This window comes from Amblyomma maculatum, chromosome 3, assembly GCF_055883805.1.
Source record: "Amblyomma maculatum isolate TAMU_Amacu chromosome 3, ASM5588380v1, whole genome shotgun sequence".
Classification (NCBI taxonomy): Eukaryota; Metazoa; Arthropoda; class Arachnida; order Ixodida; family Ixodidae; genus Amblyomma; species Amblyomma maculatum.
The window spans coordinates 68895679-68914577 of NC_139346.1; the positions used below are offsets into that span (position 1 = coordinate 68895679).

Here is an 18899-nt window from a genome sequence, read left to right on the forward strand (position 1 = left end):
AACAGTAAACGTTAGCGGCGTTCACTGAAAAGACGTTCTCCATCTCTTACAGTCGAGCGCCCTAGTTGTTGAAGTCACAGAGCAGCTTTTTGCGCTTTATTAAATTAGGGACTCATTTCCGCCACTATAGAAGCTACAAGAGAAATGCGTTCATTTCCTTTGTTAAAAAATAAAAATCAGCAAAACATCGTCGAACATTGGCGAGAAACTGGGGGAGGGGTGTGCACTAAGCCTTTCATTATTAAGTTTTATGACAGCGTTAATGCCTGCGGTCTGCGGGCTTCCCTTGTGGACCCTCGTTATCGTACATGCGCTCACCAAATCCGTAAATTCCTTAATTTGTGGCTGTATCATTTCGCAGAAACCCATTAGCACACAGTCCTAAGTTACCTTGTGCTAACCTTATGTTTGTTAAAGGTTGAATCGTGCTAGTAGTTGGTGTAGACAGCACGTTCAGAACCGCAAGCTCTCGACAGAATTCATGATCTGTTTGTGTTTGCCAGGTATATAACGTATGCGGTTTTGTTTGCAGTTCAGTCCCGCGAATTGCCTGCTTTGTTGTGCCGGCTGCAGGTGCGATGAAGTTGCTTCTCACTAGTAATGTGCGCTTGTGGTTTGCACTGTTTTTACGTAGTAGATAGGCAGATATGCTTCGAGATATGCTGATAATGTAGAGGTACTGCGTGGATGTTGGATCACCTGTATTTGGGTCTTTCAATTTCCAAGCCATGATCACAATGCGTGCTGAACACAAGATGGTGGCATGCTAGCAGTTATTTCTAAAAGAAAAATGTTCAGGCAGCTAATGCATGTTCATGAAGATTATGTGTGCATTTCCTGCCTACAGCTATAGCCAGTAAGTATTGAGAGGCCAGCGGGTGACTTAGTGGCCTGGGCTGTTGAGTTGACGTTGAAACCCTGCTTTTACACAGACATGCAAATGTATCTGCCGCACGGCTGACTCCGGAACAAAGGGTCTTGGAAGCTTCATTGCAATCCCACTCCCACACTTAAAATCAGCTACATAGATTGGCTGCTTTCCTCTTTCTCATATCATGCGGTGTCATTAGGTCGGACAGCCGACCCGTAGGTGATTGCCAGCCTATCTCCTACTACCACTTGCGGACCCGTGGCAATGAGCTTTTGCTCACGCCGACACTGGAGTTTTGGAGACCGGGGCCTTTAATGCTATAAAACCATTCTGCAAGGCTAGTGCAGAAATACAGAAGAACTTGTTCGGTATCGTGTCAGATTTAGTGTCCCAGTACAGGCGGAACTAGCTTCACTTGACAAATCGAGGCCTTCGATTTCTGTCCACCTTTCTAGGCTTCGAAGAGATGCCAAATTGGTTGGAGACCTCTAGTACAAAAATATCATAAAATTGATATCACTAGAGTTCCTTTTGTTGAGAGTACTTTGAATGTGGAAGGGTTTAGCGCCATTCATTTGCAATGTTTCTCTTTCCGTGCAGAAACAACCTTGTTATGCACCAAGAGAACAATCTCAATCTATCTTGCTTAGTTTGATGTTGCTCTGCAGCAATCCTTCAACCTGAGTTAGGCTAGTAAGTTTTTCTACTGTGCATATGAAATATTGTTTCGTCAATTGCGCTGCGCCGCGCGGTGTATCCCATGTGAAAGAAAAGGATGAACTGAATGCGCGAAGACTGGACTTGGCACATTCCCCACACCTCCACCAAGTTGTTACGGACGGTGGGGGGGGGGGGATGGGGGGAGGGTTATTATTTACAAAATAGGCGGAGTATGCGTAAAAGCCAGGAACAGTAAGAGCAAGGCTTGTCCCAGAGCCAGTCCGCTTGCATTCAAATCATCCCCTTGAAACTGAAAACCCGGCTGCTAGTATGATGTTATTGTCATTACATTGCGCTACTCGCAGCTTCACTTTGTCGTTATTAAGTCAAGGGAAGTTTGGCTACGGTGCATTAGTGAAATTAATTTCTTTTTCAGGAATCTGCACCAAATAAAGTCCATGCCACAGCGAATTTATTTGCGTTATGTCCTTACACGCAAAAAGTTCTTGTAGCATTTTCAGGCTGAGTAGAGAAAGCGACGCTGATGTTGGATTCTGTATTTGTACTTGCAGTTGCTGTTCAGTGCAAAACTGCAATGGTGGGTATCATCACTCGACTTCCGCCTTGGACGCCATTCGCGACCACAAGTGTGCCACGGAAAGAAACCCACTCACCGGCCGTTAACTTTGACACGACTATTCCTTCTCGTGCAAATCTGAATGAAAAACACATAAGGAATGCATATGGCTACTTTTATATGGATAATTGCAGCAGCTTGTTATTTAATTTATAAACTATTTTTGACTGAAATAATTTTCATTTTGAATCTAAGACGCAGCTGTAGCCGCCATGCGAAAGCGTGACCAAATGTGCTTTACTTGGTGTACTGTATATTTTCTAGTACTCTTTTTTACTTCCTTTAACAAGCAGGACCCATTGCCTGCAAATGATCATGCAATTTAGGTATAAGTTAATATAATCGCACAATACCATTTGTGCATCAAGTGCACACTTTTATCAAAAAGCTAAACATTCATCCCGAAGATCGCAACTGTTTTATATCACATTCATATATAGCCACTTGAGCAAGGCTGCCTAATGTTAGAAGTGGCTTTTAGGCTGATTATGTATTGTTGCAGGCAAGAGCTGCAACGACTGAGCACTTGGATAAGTGCTCAGTCGTTGCCAAGAGTAGAAATAAGCTAACTCGTGAGATTGTGGAGGCTGCACAGATTAGTGCTCAGTCGTTGCCAAGAACCGAGATAAGCTAACTCGCGAGATTGTGGAAGCTGCACAAATTGCTGCTTGGCAAGATAACTGTGCTAGTACACCATCAATTTCCTTGCCTAAACAAGAGCTGGCCTTATTGGGTTCAAAACATTCCTTATTTTCCTTTTTTTACGCATCTGTTTTTTAATTTATTTTATTAGCTACTTTTACTCAGGCTCCGTTCGACATGGTTGTTTTTGGCTTTCTTCGTCAGTCGCAAGTTAACGCCCGTCTTGAGGTGTGTGTTCTCTCCCCTTTTGTCCGTCGTCCTGGTGTTACGCTTCTTTTATGGTATAGAACACTTATCTGCAGAGGTTTGTCAGCGTACTCACAACTCTAAATTACAGAAATGCAGTCATACCACTGCTTGGTAATATATATTGTCACCACTCAAGTCACAGGGAGCCGTGAAGGTACACGTAGCCGAGGACCCGAGAATAAGGTCGGCTTATAGTTTCGATCACAGAGTCCAGCACCAGCGCTCCGCTCGTGCCAACAACCGCTTCGTCGCCGTCGGCACCAAACACGGCTGTCGCGCGGCGCTAGGCACGCGGCAATATACACATTATAACAAGGATCTTAACTAGACAACATAACATAGCATTCGGTTGGATTCCGCGTCACATAGCATTGACGGAAATGAGACAGCGAACCCGTGCGCTGCTCAAGCTCGTAGAAAAAAGAAAGAGAGAAAATAAACATGGCACAAAAATAATGCGTGACGTTATTACAGCGTAGACAGGAGAACACGTAACAGTGTATGAGGAATAACCAGGTAAATAATAAATTAAGTGTCGTAAAGCCCATGAAATGAGAATGGAAATCGAGCACATGTACACATTACGAACATTTCATGAAAGTGATAGTATGCTGTCGTTTTATTGGACCCACGAATCCTACCCACAATGTTTTACTAATGAAACATGATAACCCAACCTGCGAAGAATGCAGAGAGGTGTTCACACTCAACCACGGCTTACATTCCGAAACTGCATACATACGGAGGAAGCAGACTACTGCTTTTTTACAATCATGCCATCCCATTCCGCCCCAGCCTTCATTTAGGTGAAAAATCAATCCCACATTTCTCACGTGTTTTACTTTCAAAACAGAAGGACACTTTCTCCGCACGGTAGTGTTTCCAACACACTGATTTTTCTTATGACTAAAAGAGCTCCTTCTAACCTTTTCTTGACGTGTGATACATTTAGCTACTTATTCAGCAGCAAAAATATAAAGTCCAGCAAGTTCAAACATCTTTTTCCCAGTTGATTTCAGCGCAAGAACTAGGCCGAGTGCAAGGAGCTTAAAATTCTTTTTGCCTTTACTTGACCACCGTTCAGAGTCTTTCCCCTTTCTAGGTAGGTGGCTTCTCTTCCATATACTTGCAGCAACTAATCGCATTTGAGTATGGTGGGCCTATCTCCTAGTGGCGACTTACAACAGAAGTGATCCAGCGACCGCGTAATCACACCTCACCCTCTCCACCGCGCGCCAAATATATACATCGCGTTTTTCATCCCTGGCGCTATTCCGCCACCGCCTACATAGGAGAAGAAAGCTGCGTTCCACTGTTTGTCGCCATGCCCATCGTCCTTTACAATTTATATGGCAGCCCGCCGTGTGGCTTTGTTCGATCTCTAGCCCAAGAAATCGGTGTGGAGCTTACTCTGAAAAACATGGATTACGCGAACAAAGAACACCTCTCTGTGAAATTCATCAAGGCAAGTACAACGCATTCAAAGCGTGCACTTTACCTTCTTTTAGCTGTGGCTGCTATTTTTTTGCTCTCATGGCTGTCTGTACAAACAATCAGCATACCTTTAACAAGCTATTGCAGAAGGGCTATTTGCACAGGGGACTGGAGAGAGAGAGAAGTTTTTTTTTTCTTTTTTTTTTTGTAAGCCAGATAATTTACCAGGGTTTAGGATTCGCTAAACTGGAACCATAACTTGGATAGGTCCGCCGTGTAAAATATTACACTAGTTATTCGAATGATTATCAGTCCCCATAACTAAGTTTTTTTGGCTTGGATTAGGTGGTGGAAGTGACATTATTTCCTTTTCATTATTTCCACGGTAGCTCATAGGGAAGATAGTGTATTAAAATAATTGCTATGTCGGCTTTTTTTACTGCTCATGCATGTCTAGCTAGGCTGGTTGATGTAGCTAGCTCATCCATTCCCACTGGGGGCCATCAATGCAATGTGGGTAAAATGTGCCTACGCATAGAGCACGGTCAAATATTTAGTGGAATCCCTCAAGGGGAAGTAGATTTGTAATAAGAGGGTAATTACTCATTGACATCCACCAAGCGCAACCATACAGCTACAAAATAATGCCATACAGCTTCCTCAGAAACTTCGTAGTGAAAGAAAAATTCGTTCTGGTCCGGGGAGCAAACCCGGGAGAACCGTCTTACCGGGGCAGTCGCTCTACCAAAAGAGCTGACCAGGACGGCCAGCAGAACACGTAGTAGGGCGAGAGCAAATTGATCTACAACTCTAAGTAGGAATGGTGTTGGTCAAATATTTAGGGGAATCCCACAAGGCGGAGTAGATTTGTATCAAGGGAGTAATTACTCATTGGTATCAACCTGACTGCGCTTGGATGGGTGTCAATGAATAATTACTCCTTTATTAAAGAGCATGGTAACGGAGAAATATTTTTGCTTCATTACTATCGACATAAACTTTGACGTGGATCGCAATGTCTGCTGTATACAGTGCCGCCACTAAAATTTTGCCGCGAAACCCAGTAGGCCTACAAGACAAAGAGCGAACATCTGAATGTCTAAAAAACGATTATTTAAGAATAAAAGGCAGATCACAACAGGTGTATATTTTCCGAAAGCCAAACCAGACCTAAAGAGCTGAGTGTTCCTAGGTTTTCGGTACAATTTGTCACAATCGTGTAATGAATTGGGATTGTGTCATAATAAAAATGCTAATCATCAGATCAATAAATCCAATGCTGGTAAACGTGCTTACCATATCGCTCTGATTAACTATTTTTTGTGATAGTTAAAGTCACACAGTTCACAAAATTGCCTCCTAACATTAGCCGCATTCCTGAATCTGCTGCTCCCTGCTATGCGTGAAGTCTATTGAGTTGTCCTAAACATCAGTTATCTAGCCTTCGTTCAAAGCCATGCTCATGCGTATTTCTTCTTCACTTTGGCTGTTATGTCTATAATTCGTTCACAGACATACTTTACACTTTTCCGTCTTTCAACGTTATCCTATTCTTTCTTCTGTGCATAGTTCCGTTCGCTGTTCTCATTTTATTCTCGGTCCTTCCTGTAAGTTGCTAAGCTTCAATCTGTAGGTGAGCACTCTGAAGGTACATCCCTATATAATTCTGTTAGATGGTTAATTGCAAACTGCCATCACATATCCTAGCATCCCGGGCGCAACCTCTGACTCATGCTTATTCTCCTTGTTGTTGCATACTCCTGGCCTAATCTGATCTCTAGACTTTCTTAAATAGAAACATTCCCTTCTACTCCAGATGCGTCCTCACCATAGTAAACTGCATTTCTTCTCCGTTTGCTTCAGCGTCAGGTTAGATTTTTTAAATTAATTTATACCTGGCTTTCTTCTTTCCCTATTCAGGTTATCGTCATGCTTTGATATTCGTTGCTCACCAAGAAAATATCATCGGAACATTGGAAAACGCTTAAGTAGACCCCTTTAAAAATTTTATCAAGTACTGCTGTCCATTTCTCTCAATACTATCAATAAATAAGCGGTGAATAATACAGCAGGAATCGCGTCTGCCTCATTGGCGTCCTTTATTCAGGAATATAGGCGCTGTAATAAATTTATATCAAGACAATGCACTCCACCCGTCTTGTTGCTGTCACATCGCAACTGTTATTTTCAATAATTTAGAGGCTCGCTTCAATGTTCTAAACCTCCATTTAGCTGTTCTGCAAATTGCATCGTGCTTACAAATGCACAGGGCTCTAGAGATGGTAAAAACTATTTTTGTTTTGAGTTGGTGATTTATCCCGATTGCAATGTCTGATATACGTCCTATACAGTTTTCTTCACACTATGCAAAAAAAAAATCAAGTTTTATTATCCCACTCTCATGCTGGGTACGCCTCAAGGGGGGTGGGGGGGCGTGGACTTCTCAAGCCGCAGGTACGCGGCATTTTCCTCTGCCTCCTTCTGTTTTTCTCGTGAAAAACAACAGCGCAAGTGTGCGTATTTGTGTAAGTGCGAAGCTGTAGGTCGATGTGGTGGCATTTCCTCGAAAGTACGTGTGGTCATTGTTCGGAAGCCTCTTGATATTATTTCTATTCTTGCCCCCATCTCTGTTTGTCAGACCCTTCGGCAGCGGGGCAAAGATTGCACGTGTAACTAGCTGATAATTGGACGAGACGAGATAAAGGTCAAGCATGTGTCCCGCCAGTTTCTGTGTACCATGCACTCGGTGTGTGCCGTTGAAAAAATGACAATGCAGACTTTCCGGACAGCGCGGGGAATATCACCGAACCATAGAACAATACGCGCCCCATGTGGGCCTACGTCCGCGAATAGCAGAGAAAAAACCTGGCAACTGCAGGTCCTATAGGTACTGAATACTACCAATTAAATGCCAAGAGCCACATAAGTGCAAGTTATGCCAAGCTCTGCAATAATCAAGGTGTCCACGAGTGAAAAGGGATGCGGGAGCTCGGTTGGCTATTGCAGTAATAATTAAATGAGGTTTTAGCAATGAGTGAGGTGCGAGTTCGCGACACTAAGGGATACTGGCCAAATTTCTCGTGTGTGCACAATGACTCCGAGCTTTATAGACCGTTTTATCATGGGTACCATTTTGTGTATGTGTCGCCATCTAACGGCTAAAGCGAGAACAACCGCCATGCCGGTATGTGCGGTCGCGTCCGCGAAACAGGAGAGAAGTAGTGCGCATCGGCAATTCGAAGTTTCGAATTAAGTTTTATGCGTTTTTAAATACATGACAGAAAATAAGACTCAGTATCAGCCAAGGCATTAGGTCAAAAATGGCCGGGATTTATTTATTTATTTACGAATACCTCAAAGGCCCCATTAAAGGGGTATTACATGAGGGAGTGGTACAATCAGCACATTAAATTTTCTATTGATGATCTCAATGATGATGGGTCGGTGTCGTTCACGATAGCATCTGGAAGGGCATTCAATCCCTAGCTGACTTGACAATCGGGCCTTATCGGGCTGAGGACTACAAGCCTGAATAAGGTATAAAGTGTGCAACTGTCATGGGGCACAAAGGGGAGGTGCTGCCTCACTTGCGTCGAGGGCGGTAAAGCAAGCAATTCAAGGCAGTTTTCTACCTACGTTTTACCGTCGAATGGCTAATGTAGACTAACATTTTGAGCAATGAAAGCAAGCGAATGGAGCCAATTTAGCCATTTCAAGATATTTTATGAGCAATGCTAATCGCGCCACATTTGTGCCCCCGAGGGAGCACAACAGCAGGGTTAGCAGAGCCTCTCCCAAACGCACACCCCTGAAAGAGCCGGGCGCCAGACCGGGGGACGTTTGTACCCAATTTTACCGGTGGGTGTACGGCGGCTACTGCATGAAAATCTCGCATTCTCGCACCCCTTCTGGGTTTCTGTTCATAAGGATCTGTTTTCCATATCGGATCCATTTACTATACCCCAAGCCACTGTTTTTGGGTGGCAAATCGCTCAAGTGTCGTAGCATTGGCTATCTGGCGATGTGGTTTCAGCATTGTCTCGATGTTTCAGCCACCGGTTTACCAATGTGAGTGGAAAGTGGCGGAGACTATTGTCGAACTGTGAACTGTGACTGGCCGCTAGTGGCGTTCGTCTGATGCTGCCGTCATGCTGATGTCCGGCCTGCAGAAACAGAAAATCGACAGTTGATCTAAATGACCTTATTGAATAATGTCCCATAATGACCTCAACGAAAGTTGCTTTTATGAAAATTATTTTATAGCTCATTTGGGGTCGCAAACTTTGCTTACTTTAAAGAATGGCTGACGTTCCCATGACGATATTCACAGTTATTATCGGTAGCAAAAGCTTGCGAAATGTGTGTTTAAAAAAAATTTGTAATGTAGTTTCACTGAATAATAAGCTGATAATCATTATAGTAGGCCCCGTTGTAAACAAATCGCAAGGCAATGCGGTGAAATAGTTTGTTTTCGCTTTACGGCATCTCGTTAATTTTTACCACAAAGAAAATCATCCGCTTGTTAAGTTTTTCCTGTACCTTATTTACAAAGGCAGTGTTCAGGGCTGACACGAAAGGGTGTCAAGGCGAAACACTATCGGTTGGAGGAGGAGGAGGAAGAACATTTATTTCTGCCGAATATGGTGCAGCAGCCACCTACGGGTCCGCAGGCGTCCGGGGAGGCAGTCTGTCGCACCGCGGCCAGAGGACACCCGGCCTCGTCTAGGAGAAGAGGTCTTCAGCCTCGGCCGCCAGGAGGACGGCGAATCGCTGCGTTTTTTCATCGGAGCTTCTTAGCGTGGTCTCCCATTCATCGCTAGTTTTAATCACGTTGCGCCCTGGGGCACGAACGCAACTCCATATTATATGATGTAATGTTGCCACATGGCCGCAAAATTTACAAATTTCGGTTTCTGCACCGTCCCTCTTCCGCCCTCTGGCACCCGTCCAACTCCTCCACAGGGGCGAAAAGAAATTTCGAGCTTGGAGTCTTCTCCAGTCGTACGATTCCTTCTTACTCGGGGATCTAACCGGTGGCGGATATATCCTCCGGTCTTTCTTCAGGTTGTCGGTTACATCCCTAAAGGTACCAATACATTCTTTGGTTTTAGATGTTGTGGAGGCGTCCGCAGCACCCCGAGGTAGCGAGGAGCGGGCGAGCATGTGGGCAGCCTCGTTACCGGCGAGACCGGCGTGTGCTGGGGTCCACATTACGGTCACGTTTTCGGCGAGAGACGACTCGTTCAGAAGTTTTGCAGCACGATTGCTGACTCTACCCTTGCTAAAATTTCTAACCGCCGCTTTGCTATCCCTGATGACGTGTTTCACGCCTGGTCGTGCAATGGCTATTGCAATCTCCTCCGCCTCTACCGGCGGTAGATCTCGGTTTCTTTCTATTCCTATGGTGATCCCAGTGTCTAATAGGGCGACCGAGGTTACGTCACCTTCTTTCCCGATCGCTGCATCGGTGTAGGCGACCGATCCCGGCGGGAGTTTGTCCAGTTTGTTAGCGAGGTGCTTAGCTCTGCTTTTCCTCCTCCCTTCGTCGTGTACGGGGTGCATGTTCTTCGGTATGGGCGAGACTATCGGTTGGTGCTTGAAATTCAGAGGTTGATCGTTATCGCCCGACTGAAATAGTTGGAACCTACAGCGACAAACGTTCATACTGCCGCTGTTCATTTTTTCTCTTCGGTTAATCATTTATTTATTTTCGGCTGTTCATCACTTGTTAATTCGAATGGCACAGTTGGTTGGTTGGTTCACAGGAGGGGAAAGGCGCAGTATCTGTCACACTTGCTCTGTGGACACCTGAACCGCGCCGTAAGGGAAGGGATGAGGGTGGGAGTGAAAGTGGAAAGAGAGAAAAGGGAGCCGTAGTGGAGGGCTACGGAGTAATGTCGACCAGCTGGGAATCTTTAACGTGCGCTGACATCGCACAGCACACGGACGCCTCTTCGTTTCGTATCCATCGAAACGCGGCCGCCGAGGTCGGGTTCGAAACCGGGTATTCCGGACATATAATATGGTGAGGCTTCCCCAAAAAAAAACAAAATATTTTGCCTCTGCCCGTGCCAGTAGTTGGGCGTCTTACCACTGCACCATCCCGGCGGGGCGAATGGCACAGTAAAGGCACAGTAAAGAAAAAGATTTTGGTAGCCGCGGCCCATGTTGTTAGCCGCTGAGCTGCTGCTGGCGGAAATGAAACAAACAGGGAGGAAAACGAAAGGCATCTAAAAGCATACATAATATAAAGAACAATAAAAATAGCGCACCGCTCATATCAGTCGACGAGCGTAGTCACTGTTCAGCTATTTAAGACGATTTGTGTGCAAAATACTGGGCAGCGCGCGTGCTTTCTGCTCAGTATGCCATGCCTCCTCCGCTGCTACCCCGCGTCCGTGCATTCCAGAGAGGAGGACTGAGGCTGCACGCTCCGGTTCGAGGCTATTTTCCTCCTCACCGCGATAACGGTCTATAAAGAACCTCGCGCCAAATTAAGGAATAATACCTACATTACTGCCCGGCACCTAATAACACGATGTAGTGCCCTACGAAATAGTGATTTTTCTCGCTACAGCTCCACTTCAGCTATCAGCGGCATACGGGTATATTTATCTCTGGTTATTAATAGGCTGGGCGACTGTATCGTAATGCCCTTTAAGAAGGAATAGGCATTAGCATTATTTTTCCAGAAACGAATATTACGGCTTTTCCAAAGACTACAACTGCAATAGTGACGTCGATATGCTATATATAAACACATCCTGTTCTGAGTAACTAAACCAAAAAGTGTTATACCAATTCTTGCATGCTTTCAATTGCAAAACATGCTCGATAAGAATTCTGGGACCGATAGCTCCTCAAATGGGTGAAGGAAATAAAGAATTGGGGACCACGACATCGAAGGCTGGCTGAAGCAAAGACCAATGAAGCGCTTATTCCATTGATTTTATATTCATTTTTCTCTAGATTTATATCACATTACCCTAAAGGCCCAACGCTGCAAAGTGGTCGCACTCTCTGTAATATCAATCCGGTTACCTCACTCGTGTGCTCTTTCTGAAAATAATAATAATAATTGGTTCAAAGCAGGGGAAAGGCGCCGTATCTGTCACACTTGCTCTGTGGACACCTGAACTGATTAAACTGATTTATTTATAGGAAGGGAAAGGCGCGGTAACTGTCTCACTTGTTTTCTTGTGACACCGCAACCGCGCCGTTGGGGAAGGGAGGAAGGTGGGAGTGAAAGTTGAAGGAGAGAAAGAAGAGCCGTAGTGAAGGGCTACTGAGCAATTTCGACCACTTGGGGATCTTAACGTGCGCTGACATCGCACAGCACACGGACGCCACTTCGTTTCGCCTGCATCGAAACGCAGCCGCCGTGGTCGGATTCGAGCCCGGGAACTCCGGCACAGTAGTCGGCCGTCTTACCACTGCACCACCCCGGCGGGCATTGCAAATGTGATATAAAACCAACTATACGAGGAGTTCGATATTACCAAGCAATCAATATTTTTTTGTATTCCTCAACGCCTGAAGATTTGGAGCAATGTCTGCATTGAACTCAATGCGACATGCTGGTTGTATTTTTTATCGCTGAATCTGACCAATACGTAAACACACTGTCAACAGAATAAAACAACTGTTACAGAAACCTAGCAATCGCCTCAAGAAAACTGCTGTATACTGTACAATAGTGTATATATATCTTTTATTTTTACCTACCCTTTTCTTTCTCCCTATCACTCACCTCTGATTTCCTCTACCTTTTCCTCGCTATCCCTTTATTTCCGCCGCCCCAGTTCAGGTGCTTCAGATATCAGATAGCAGATACTGGGGCTGGCAAGCATCTTTTCTTTCCCTTTGTATATAAAATAAGTAACCACTACCACCACAACCACTGAAAAGAAAGTATGCATCTTAACGGTTTCACTGGATGCGTGCGCATATTTCAGCCTACCTTACTCTGTGTGCTCACTGGCAATGGAGCAGTTTTGTGTATTACGAAGACCACCACCCTTAGACTAAACATAAGAAACACCCAAACAATTTCCAAGGCAGACTAAATAAAAAAACATCATTGCTAAATCCCTTCCCCCTTACCACAAACACTCATAAACGATTAAATTCCACTGCAGAGATATCCACTCTGCAGGCGCATTTTCTCCACAAGTCACCGCAGACTCTGAGTTAATTTTGTTGTAAGCCAGGTTTCGGGATATAGGTCTACGTTATACTTCTGGATACATAGCATCCCTTCTAAGATTCAGTTACTTGAGGACAATTATTTCACGCCTGGCACGGTGAGCAAGTGGCGAGCAGGACCGAGGTCAATTACTTCAGCTCTACTAGGGAAAGGAGGGAGAGGCCGGAATGTGGCCCCTGAGAATAGAGACTAGAAATTTGGCGGAGCGGAAGGACGGAGGCGGACGAAAACGTAACGTGAGGGTGGTTTTGTGACAGACTGCGAAGCTATAAGGACAGGCTGAAGTTATAAAAGTTCAGGGTGATTCGTGCATAAAGCCATTAAGCGCACTCCTGCTAACTGCATAGGAGTTAACACATGAGCTAGTTGTTAGTTGATTGATCTGAATAACCTGTTAGTATGCCTACTAACTGCTTTTACTTCACTTTCTTCATTCCAGATCAATCCCTTCCACATGGTTCCCACGATTGACGACGATGGCTTCGTAGTTTACGAGAGGTGCAGTCACGTCATCCATATTTTTTTTCATTTGCAACCTAATAAGTGATTGGAGCAAACCAATATTGCATGCCCTTTCTTGGTGGGACCAAAGCGCGCCAAGTGTAGGTTGTGTCATAATGCTGGAGGCACTCATGTGCTAAACTAGTTCCAAATTTTTCTGGCTAATTAATGTTCGAGCTGTAAGCGCTCACAAGACTGTTCACATTAACCTGCAGTTGCGGCGATCTTCGGTTCTTAGCAGCAGCAGGGCCTTCCAACATTCATTTCGATATCTTATAAAATTTACTTGTTTCTTTGAACACCGCGAGTATTCGGTAAAAAGAAATCTATTGATGTAATACGCATGAATAGGAAGGCGAAATTGGTTTGCAAGAATTTATCGTGCACCTTAAGACCATCGCGAAGGAAGCGAACGTCATAGGAGACAGGCAAAACAGCGGCCTGTTCTTTCCTCGATGTCTCGGTTTTTATCACTGGATTTATTTTTCCATGAATAGGCAACTGCTCAGCATTTGCCAAGTGAGTGCAAAATTATTCTTGGCAAGCTGTGGGCACGACGCCTGCTTCTTGGCTAAACTGTAGCTTACACCGAGTCGAAAAAGGCTAAACCGGGTTAAAATAAGTGAATATATTCTACAGTCCTGTCGTACTGTGTTGCAGTCAGGGAGGAATTTTATGTAGTTCTTTACTGTAGCCTGTAGTTCTGCAGAACTTTTCCGCTCTAGCTATTCAAAATCATCATTTCACAACAATATTCAATTGTCAGCTGAGATTTAGTGTCAAACACCGCAAGTAAATAGAGGTCTGACAGCAGAAAATATTGTGCAGTTTTTTCGACACTGCGTGTACCTCTAAAGTGCACATGCCCCGCCAGGGTGGTGCAGTGGCAAGACGCCCGACTACTGTGCCGAAATTCCCCTGTTCGAACCCGACCACGGCGGCTGCGTTTCGAAGGAGGCGAGACTACGTGGCGTCCATGTGCTGTGAGATGTCAGCGCACGTTAAAGATCCCCAGGGGCTCGAAATTGTAGACCGAGCAATGCCGCCCAGCCTCACCGATCCCCTTTCATTAAATGCAGACACTGTTACATAAGCAAGTAATAGTTATTTCCTGTTCAGTGAATTGTAATTTACACACGAAGGCTCTTCGGATTTACTAAAGATTTTTACTTCGCTATATACACTCGACCGCCAAAAGTTCTCACTGTCCTTTCAGAGCCAGAGCAAGGGGGATCCTATGCCTGCCTCTATACTCGAGAAGCATATACTCAGTGTCATCGGAAGGGGACTGCCGCCGTCTCGAATAACCTGCAAAATGTGTTTTTTTTTTTCATTTCACTTCTTGATATCAAAAATAAGTGACAAATAAGCGCAGCTATGCAGATTACTGTTTCGTGGCCATTATGGCTTTCGTTCGACTTTTGACCTAGCCGAGGTAAGCCAAAAAACCGTCCGCCGAACGGTGTTGCTTCCTTGAAACACCGTCACATTACAACGATGGCTGGCCCTTTATCGCCTGGCAAACTGTTTCGGCCTAATAGTAAAACTTGTGACTCAACCACGATATCCACTGATCAACTTAATGAACGCTGGCTGGTCTGCTTTCACGAAAAAGGTCTTGTGTCATCTACTGCTGCGCTACCGATGAGTCTCCATCGTAGTAGCATATCAGGACCCTTTGTAGAGACTTCGATTCTCTATGTTCATTCTCTTTCTATTCCCCCGTGTATCAGATGGAGTGTTTTTTTCTTAAGGTAGTCCACTAAGTCACCCATATCTGTACATTGCTGAATCATTGAAGCCGCAACAATATATCTTTTGAGCATTTTCTGCTTTTCAATGCTTTGTTTTGACTGCCACTTATTAAGAAGGAATACCATTTTATGACCCTTTATGGCTTGAGGACTAGGCGCCTCAGCGAATTTAAGCAGTATTTTTTGGCTATTTACGGCATTCCATGGTAATGTATGTATTTTGCAGCCTCAGCAAATTCGCACTATCTGACGTAGGTAAGCACTGGTCGTTCATAGTTCGAAAAACAAATGCTAGTGATTAAGCAATGTGGGCAAATATTTACAGAATTACGATATTTTGCCCATGTGTTGTGTATAAATGACGTCTTTGGGTTTTCACGAACTGCAGTTCATATACCCTGTACCTACAAATAAGCGGAAAGTTCATCGCCAATGGCACAACATGCATGAAATTGCGATTTTTGCTGAGCGTGTGAAATCTACCGAACAAGATGTTTATGTCCAATAATAAACCGCAGAACAAAAATATGAAGTGAGTATTGGGCCATTTACATACATTTCCCAATGCAGCTTTCTGCCACTGCAGTATGTTTTATTTTTAAAAGCTCCGGAATTCACTTCTTTCTATTGAAACCGACGTGTTTCATGTCGTTCAAATATCAGGGCAGTGAACAATTTTTCAGCTTAGTCCAATAGGTGCAGAATCTATATAAAAACTTAAATCTTACCTTTTTTTCTTCGCTGTATATCTACGGTGTAACGAAAAATTTGATGGAAGTTTGCGCTCACAATGTCTCTGAGTTGTGCACAAGCCTTCTATTAACATGATAGAACTATAGATAAGAAGAGCAGAGTTGCGCGTTACACAGCTGCCATTGACTTAATCTTGTTCATTCGATGTCCGGGTAATCTCATCATCGTCATTCCATCCGTTTGCCACGCGAATGGATAGGCACAGTGGTAGCAGCAGTCCGCGCGAAGTATAGAACATATACTGGAGGCAACAGCTAATAACACTGTTCCAGCGTCCAACAAAGAACAAGCAGCGTGGAAGCAAGAAGAAGAAGAGCGTTTATTCCAGATTGCATGCTGGTATTTATAGCCTACAAGCGGCTGCATGATAACGGCTAGAGCGCATGCGCGACTGATACATTACATCTTCCTCGGTGTAATCTTTAAAAGTCTGAGAGCACAATACGCGACACTTGTTGGAAATTCTGGTCGTAGTGAAAACGACTGGGCTGTCTCTCTTGTCGGGTGGATCGCCTTGGCACAAATTGAATGGGCTGTATTCTAGACTGCGACGCTTCCACGCTTTCCTGGGAAATGTCTTCGCTGCCAGAGTCATCTTCCGTTAAGTCGCTTCGGAATGGCTCACGTGTGGCTGTAAGATGTCGGTTGCGTCGAAGCACTTTGTTGTCCTCTGCAAGGACGCGATAGGACCTTGGTGCTACCAGGCCCATGACTCAAGCCATGCAGTCCCATGCATTCCCTCGTACTCTTACAGCTACATCTTTTTTTAGTTCAGGCATATTTTTCCCTTTTGAGGGCCTTTGCTGGCGTGGTTGGCGCCGGCATTTCTGTTGACTAGAGCATGACACGAAGTCTGGTAGCCGAGTGCATAACTTTCTGCCTTGAAGAAACTCTCCAGGGGACCGGCCTTCGGCTGGTAGAGCAGAGCGATAAGCGAGAAGGCCCAACCAGAAGTCCTCGTTGAGTTTGCCAGTCTTCTTCATTATTCTTTTCACAATTTAGACTTCCCTCCCGGCGAGGCCATTGGACCGTGGGAATCACGAACTGGACGTGACATGCTTGAAGTTGTATCTAGAGGCGAACAAAGCAAATTCATGTTATGAAAACTGAGGACCGTTGTCGGTGCAGATTTCCAACGGAATCCCATACCGTGCAAAAATTGAGCTAAGCTTAGCAATGACAGTGCATGTCGTTGTGTCAGTAAGCTTTTCGACTTCAGGGAAGTTTGAAAACGCATCGAACACGCACAGGTAGGAGTTTCCGCCGTACATAAAGTTGTCAACACCCACCCTGTACCAGGCATGGCCTGGGATCGGCCTAAGCAGCACTGGTTCGGTTTCTTGTTTGTAAGCATATTTCTGACAAACAGAACAGGTCTTCACCAATGTTTCCATGTCCGTATTCAGTCTCGGCCAGATACCAAGCGACGGGCTCTCGCTTTGCACTTATTTATGCCTAAGTGACCTTCATGAATACGACCCAGTATTTCAGCTCTCATATTCTTCGGAATGACGACCTTTGTCCCCTTCATAATAATACCCTTAACTTCTGATAACTCAGGACCAAAAGGTTTCATCGAGCCTTCAATTTCTTCTCCATTCCTTAGTTGCCGCAACACTGTTTGCAAGTCTGGGTCAGAGGCTGACGCTTCTGCCAGTCGATCAAACATTTTCTTGCTCACCAGCTCTAAAATCACGCTCACTGCATGAACGTCGACGTCTTCAGTGAAGTCATCACGTTCGCTTGGAACGGCTGGCGACGATCTTGAAAGCATATCAGCCAGGAACAGCTGTTTGCCTGGAACAAAGTGAAGAACGTAATCATATCTTAGCAAGCGCAGGAAAAATCGTCGCAGTCTTGGTGGCATGTCACCAATAGCTTTCGAAGCAATTGCTATCAACGGTCTGTGGTCTGTTTCGATGCGAACTTGCGGCCGTAAACGAAATGAAAAAATTTTTCACAGCCGAAAGTAATGGGCATTGCTTCTTTCTCGATTTGCGCGTATCTTTGTCCTGCCTCCGTCATTGTGCGTGATGCATAGGCGACCGGCCGCCAACTACCACCGTAGTTCTGAAGAAGGGCAGCACCAATCCCATTTTTCGAACCATCAGCAACGACCTTGGTCTCTTTAGCAGGATCGAAAATGGCTAGCAAAGGAGGACCACCCAGTGCGTCACAGACAGCTTGCCATTCCTCACAGTGGTTTGCAGACCATTCAAAAAGGGCGTCGTTTTTAATGAGGCTCCGTAGAAGCGTCGTCCTTTCCGCTAGATGCGGTATATACTTTCCTAAGTAGTTCAGTACCCCGAGCATTCTGTGAACGCCGGCTTTGTCCTTTGGCTGAGGCATTTCACTTAATGGTACGATCAGTGCGGGGTTAGGTCTTATTCCGTCTTTGTTTATGATGTCACCCAAAAAGTTAATTTCCGTGACACCGAATTTGCATTTCGCCGCATTGAGTGTCATGCCGGCCTTTTTGGCTAGTTGCAATGCGGTGCGGAGGCGAGTATCGTGCTCTTCCCTTGTGCTCCCCCATATCAATATGTCATCGACAAAGATTCGGACCCCTGGACCCTGGTCGAATATTTCATTCATAGTTCTCTGGAAAACCTCAGGCGCCGAAGCAATGCCGAAGGGAAGTCGCAAGAAACGGTAGCGTCCGAAGGGTGTTCCGACTGTGCATACCTTTGATGTAGCTTCATCTAAGGGGATTTGGTGGAACCCCGAATGCCGTCGATGCGAGAGAAAAGGAGGCCCCGGCAAGCTCAGCCTCAATGTCATCTCGCTTAGGCATTTGATAATGTTCTCGCTTTAGGCACTCGTTAATTCGTCTGGGGACAGTACCTATGCGCAGTTTCCCAACCTTTTTTCTTGCTGCAACAAACGGACTCACCCAATCAGTGGGTTCGGTGACTTTGGCCACGATTCCAGCCCGCTCCATCTGATCCAACTTCTCGCAGGGGCTCGAGCATCGCCAAGGGCACCCGTCGCACCGGCTGGACTACCAGTGTTGCATCCTCGCGCAGAACCATGTGGTAAGGGCGTGCTAGGCAGCTGATGCCCTGAAACAACTCGGGAAATTCCTTAACAACTTTGTCAGTGCTGTTCATGTGCACAGTGTTCACAGAATGCGACAACAGACCTAACGCTTCACCTGCAGACAGTCCCAATACGGCCTGGTTGCCCTTTTTT

General features: G+C 45.2%; 1 protein-coding gene across 1 annotated transcript in view; it reads left to right on the forward strand.

Moving 5' to 3' along the window:
* Nucleotides 1-4344: 4344 nt before the first annotated feature.
* Nucleotides 4345-18899, forward strand: part of LOC146194924 (glutathione S-transferase 1-1-like) — a 30886-nt gene continuing 16331 nt past the window's right edge. Inside the window, exons 1-2 of the mRNA XM_084597587.1 lie at nt 4345-4524; nt 13139-13197. Coding sequence (XP_084453713.1) covers nt 4384-4524; nt 13139-13197 — 200 coding nt within the window. The 5' untranslated portion in view covers nt 4345-4383. The remainder of the gene's footprint in view (nt 4525-13138; nt 13198-18899) is intronic.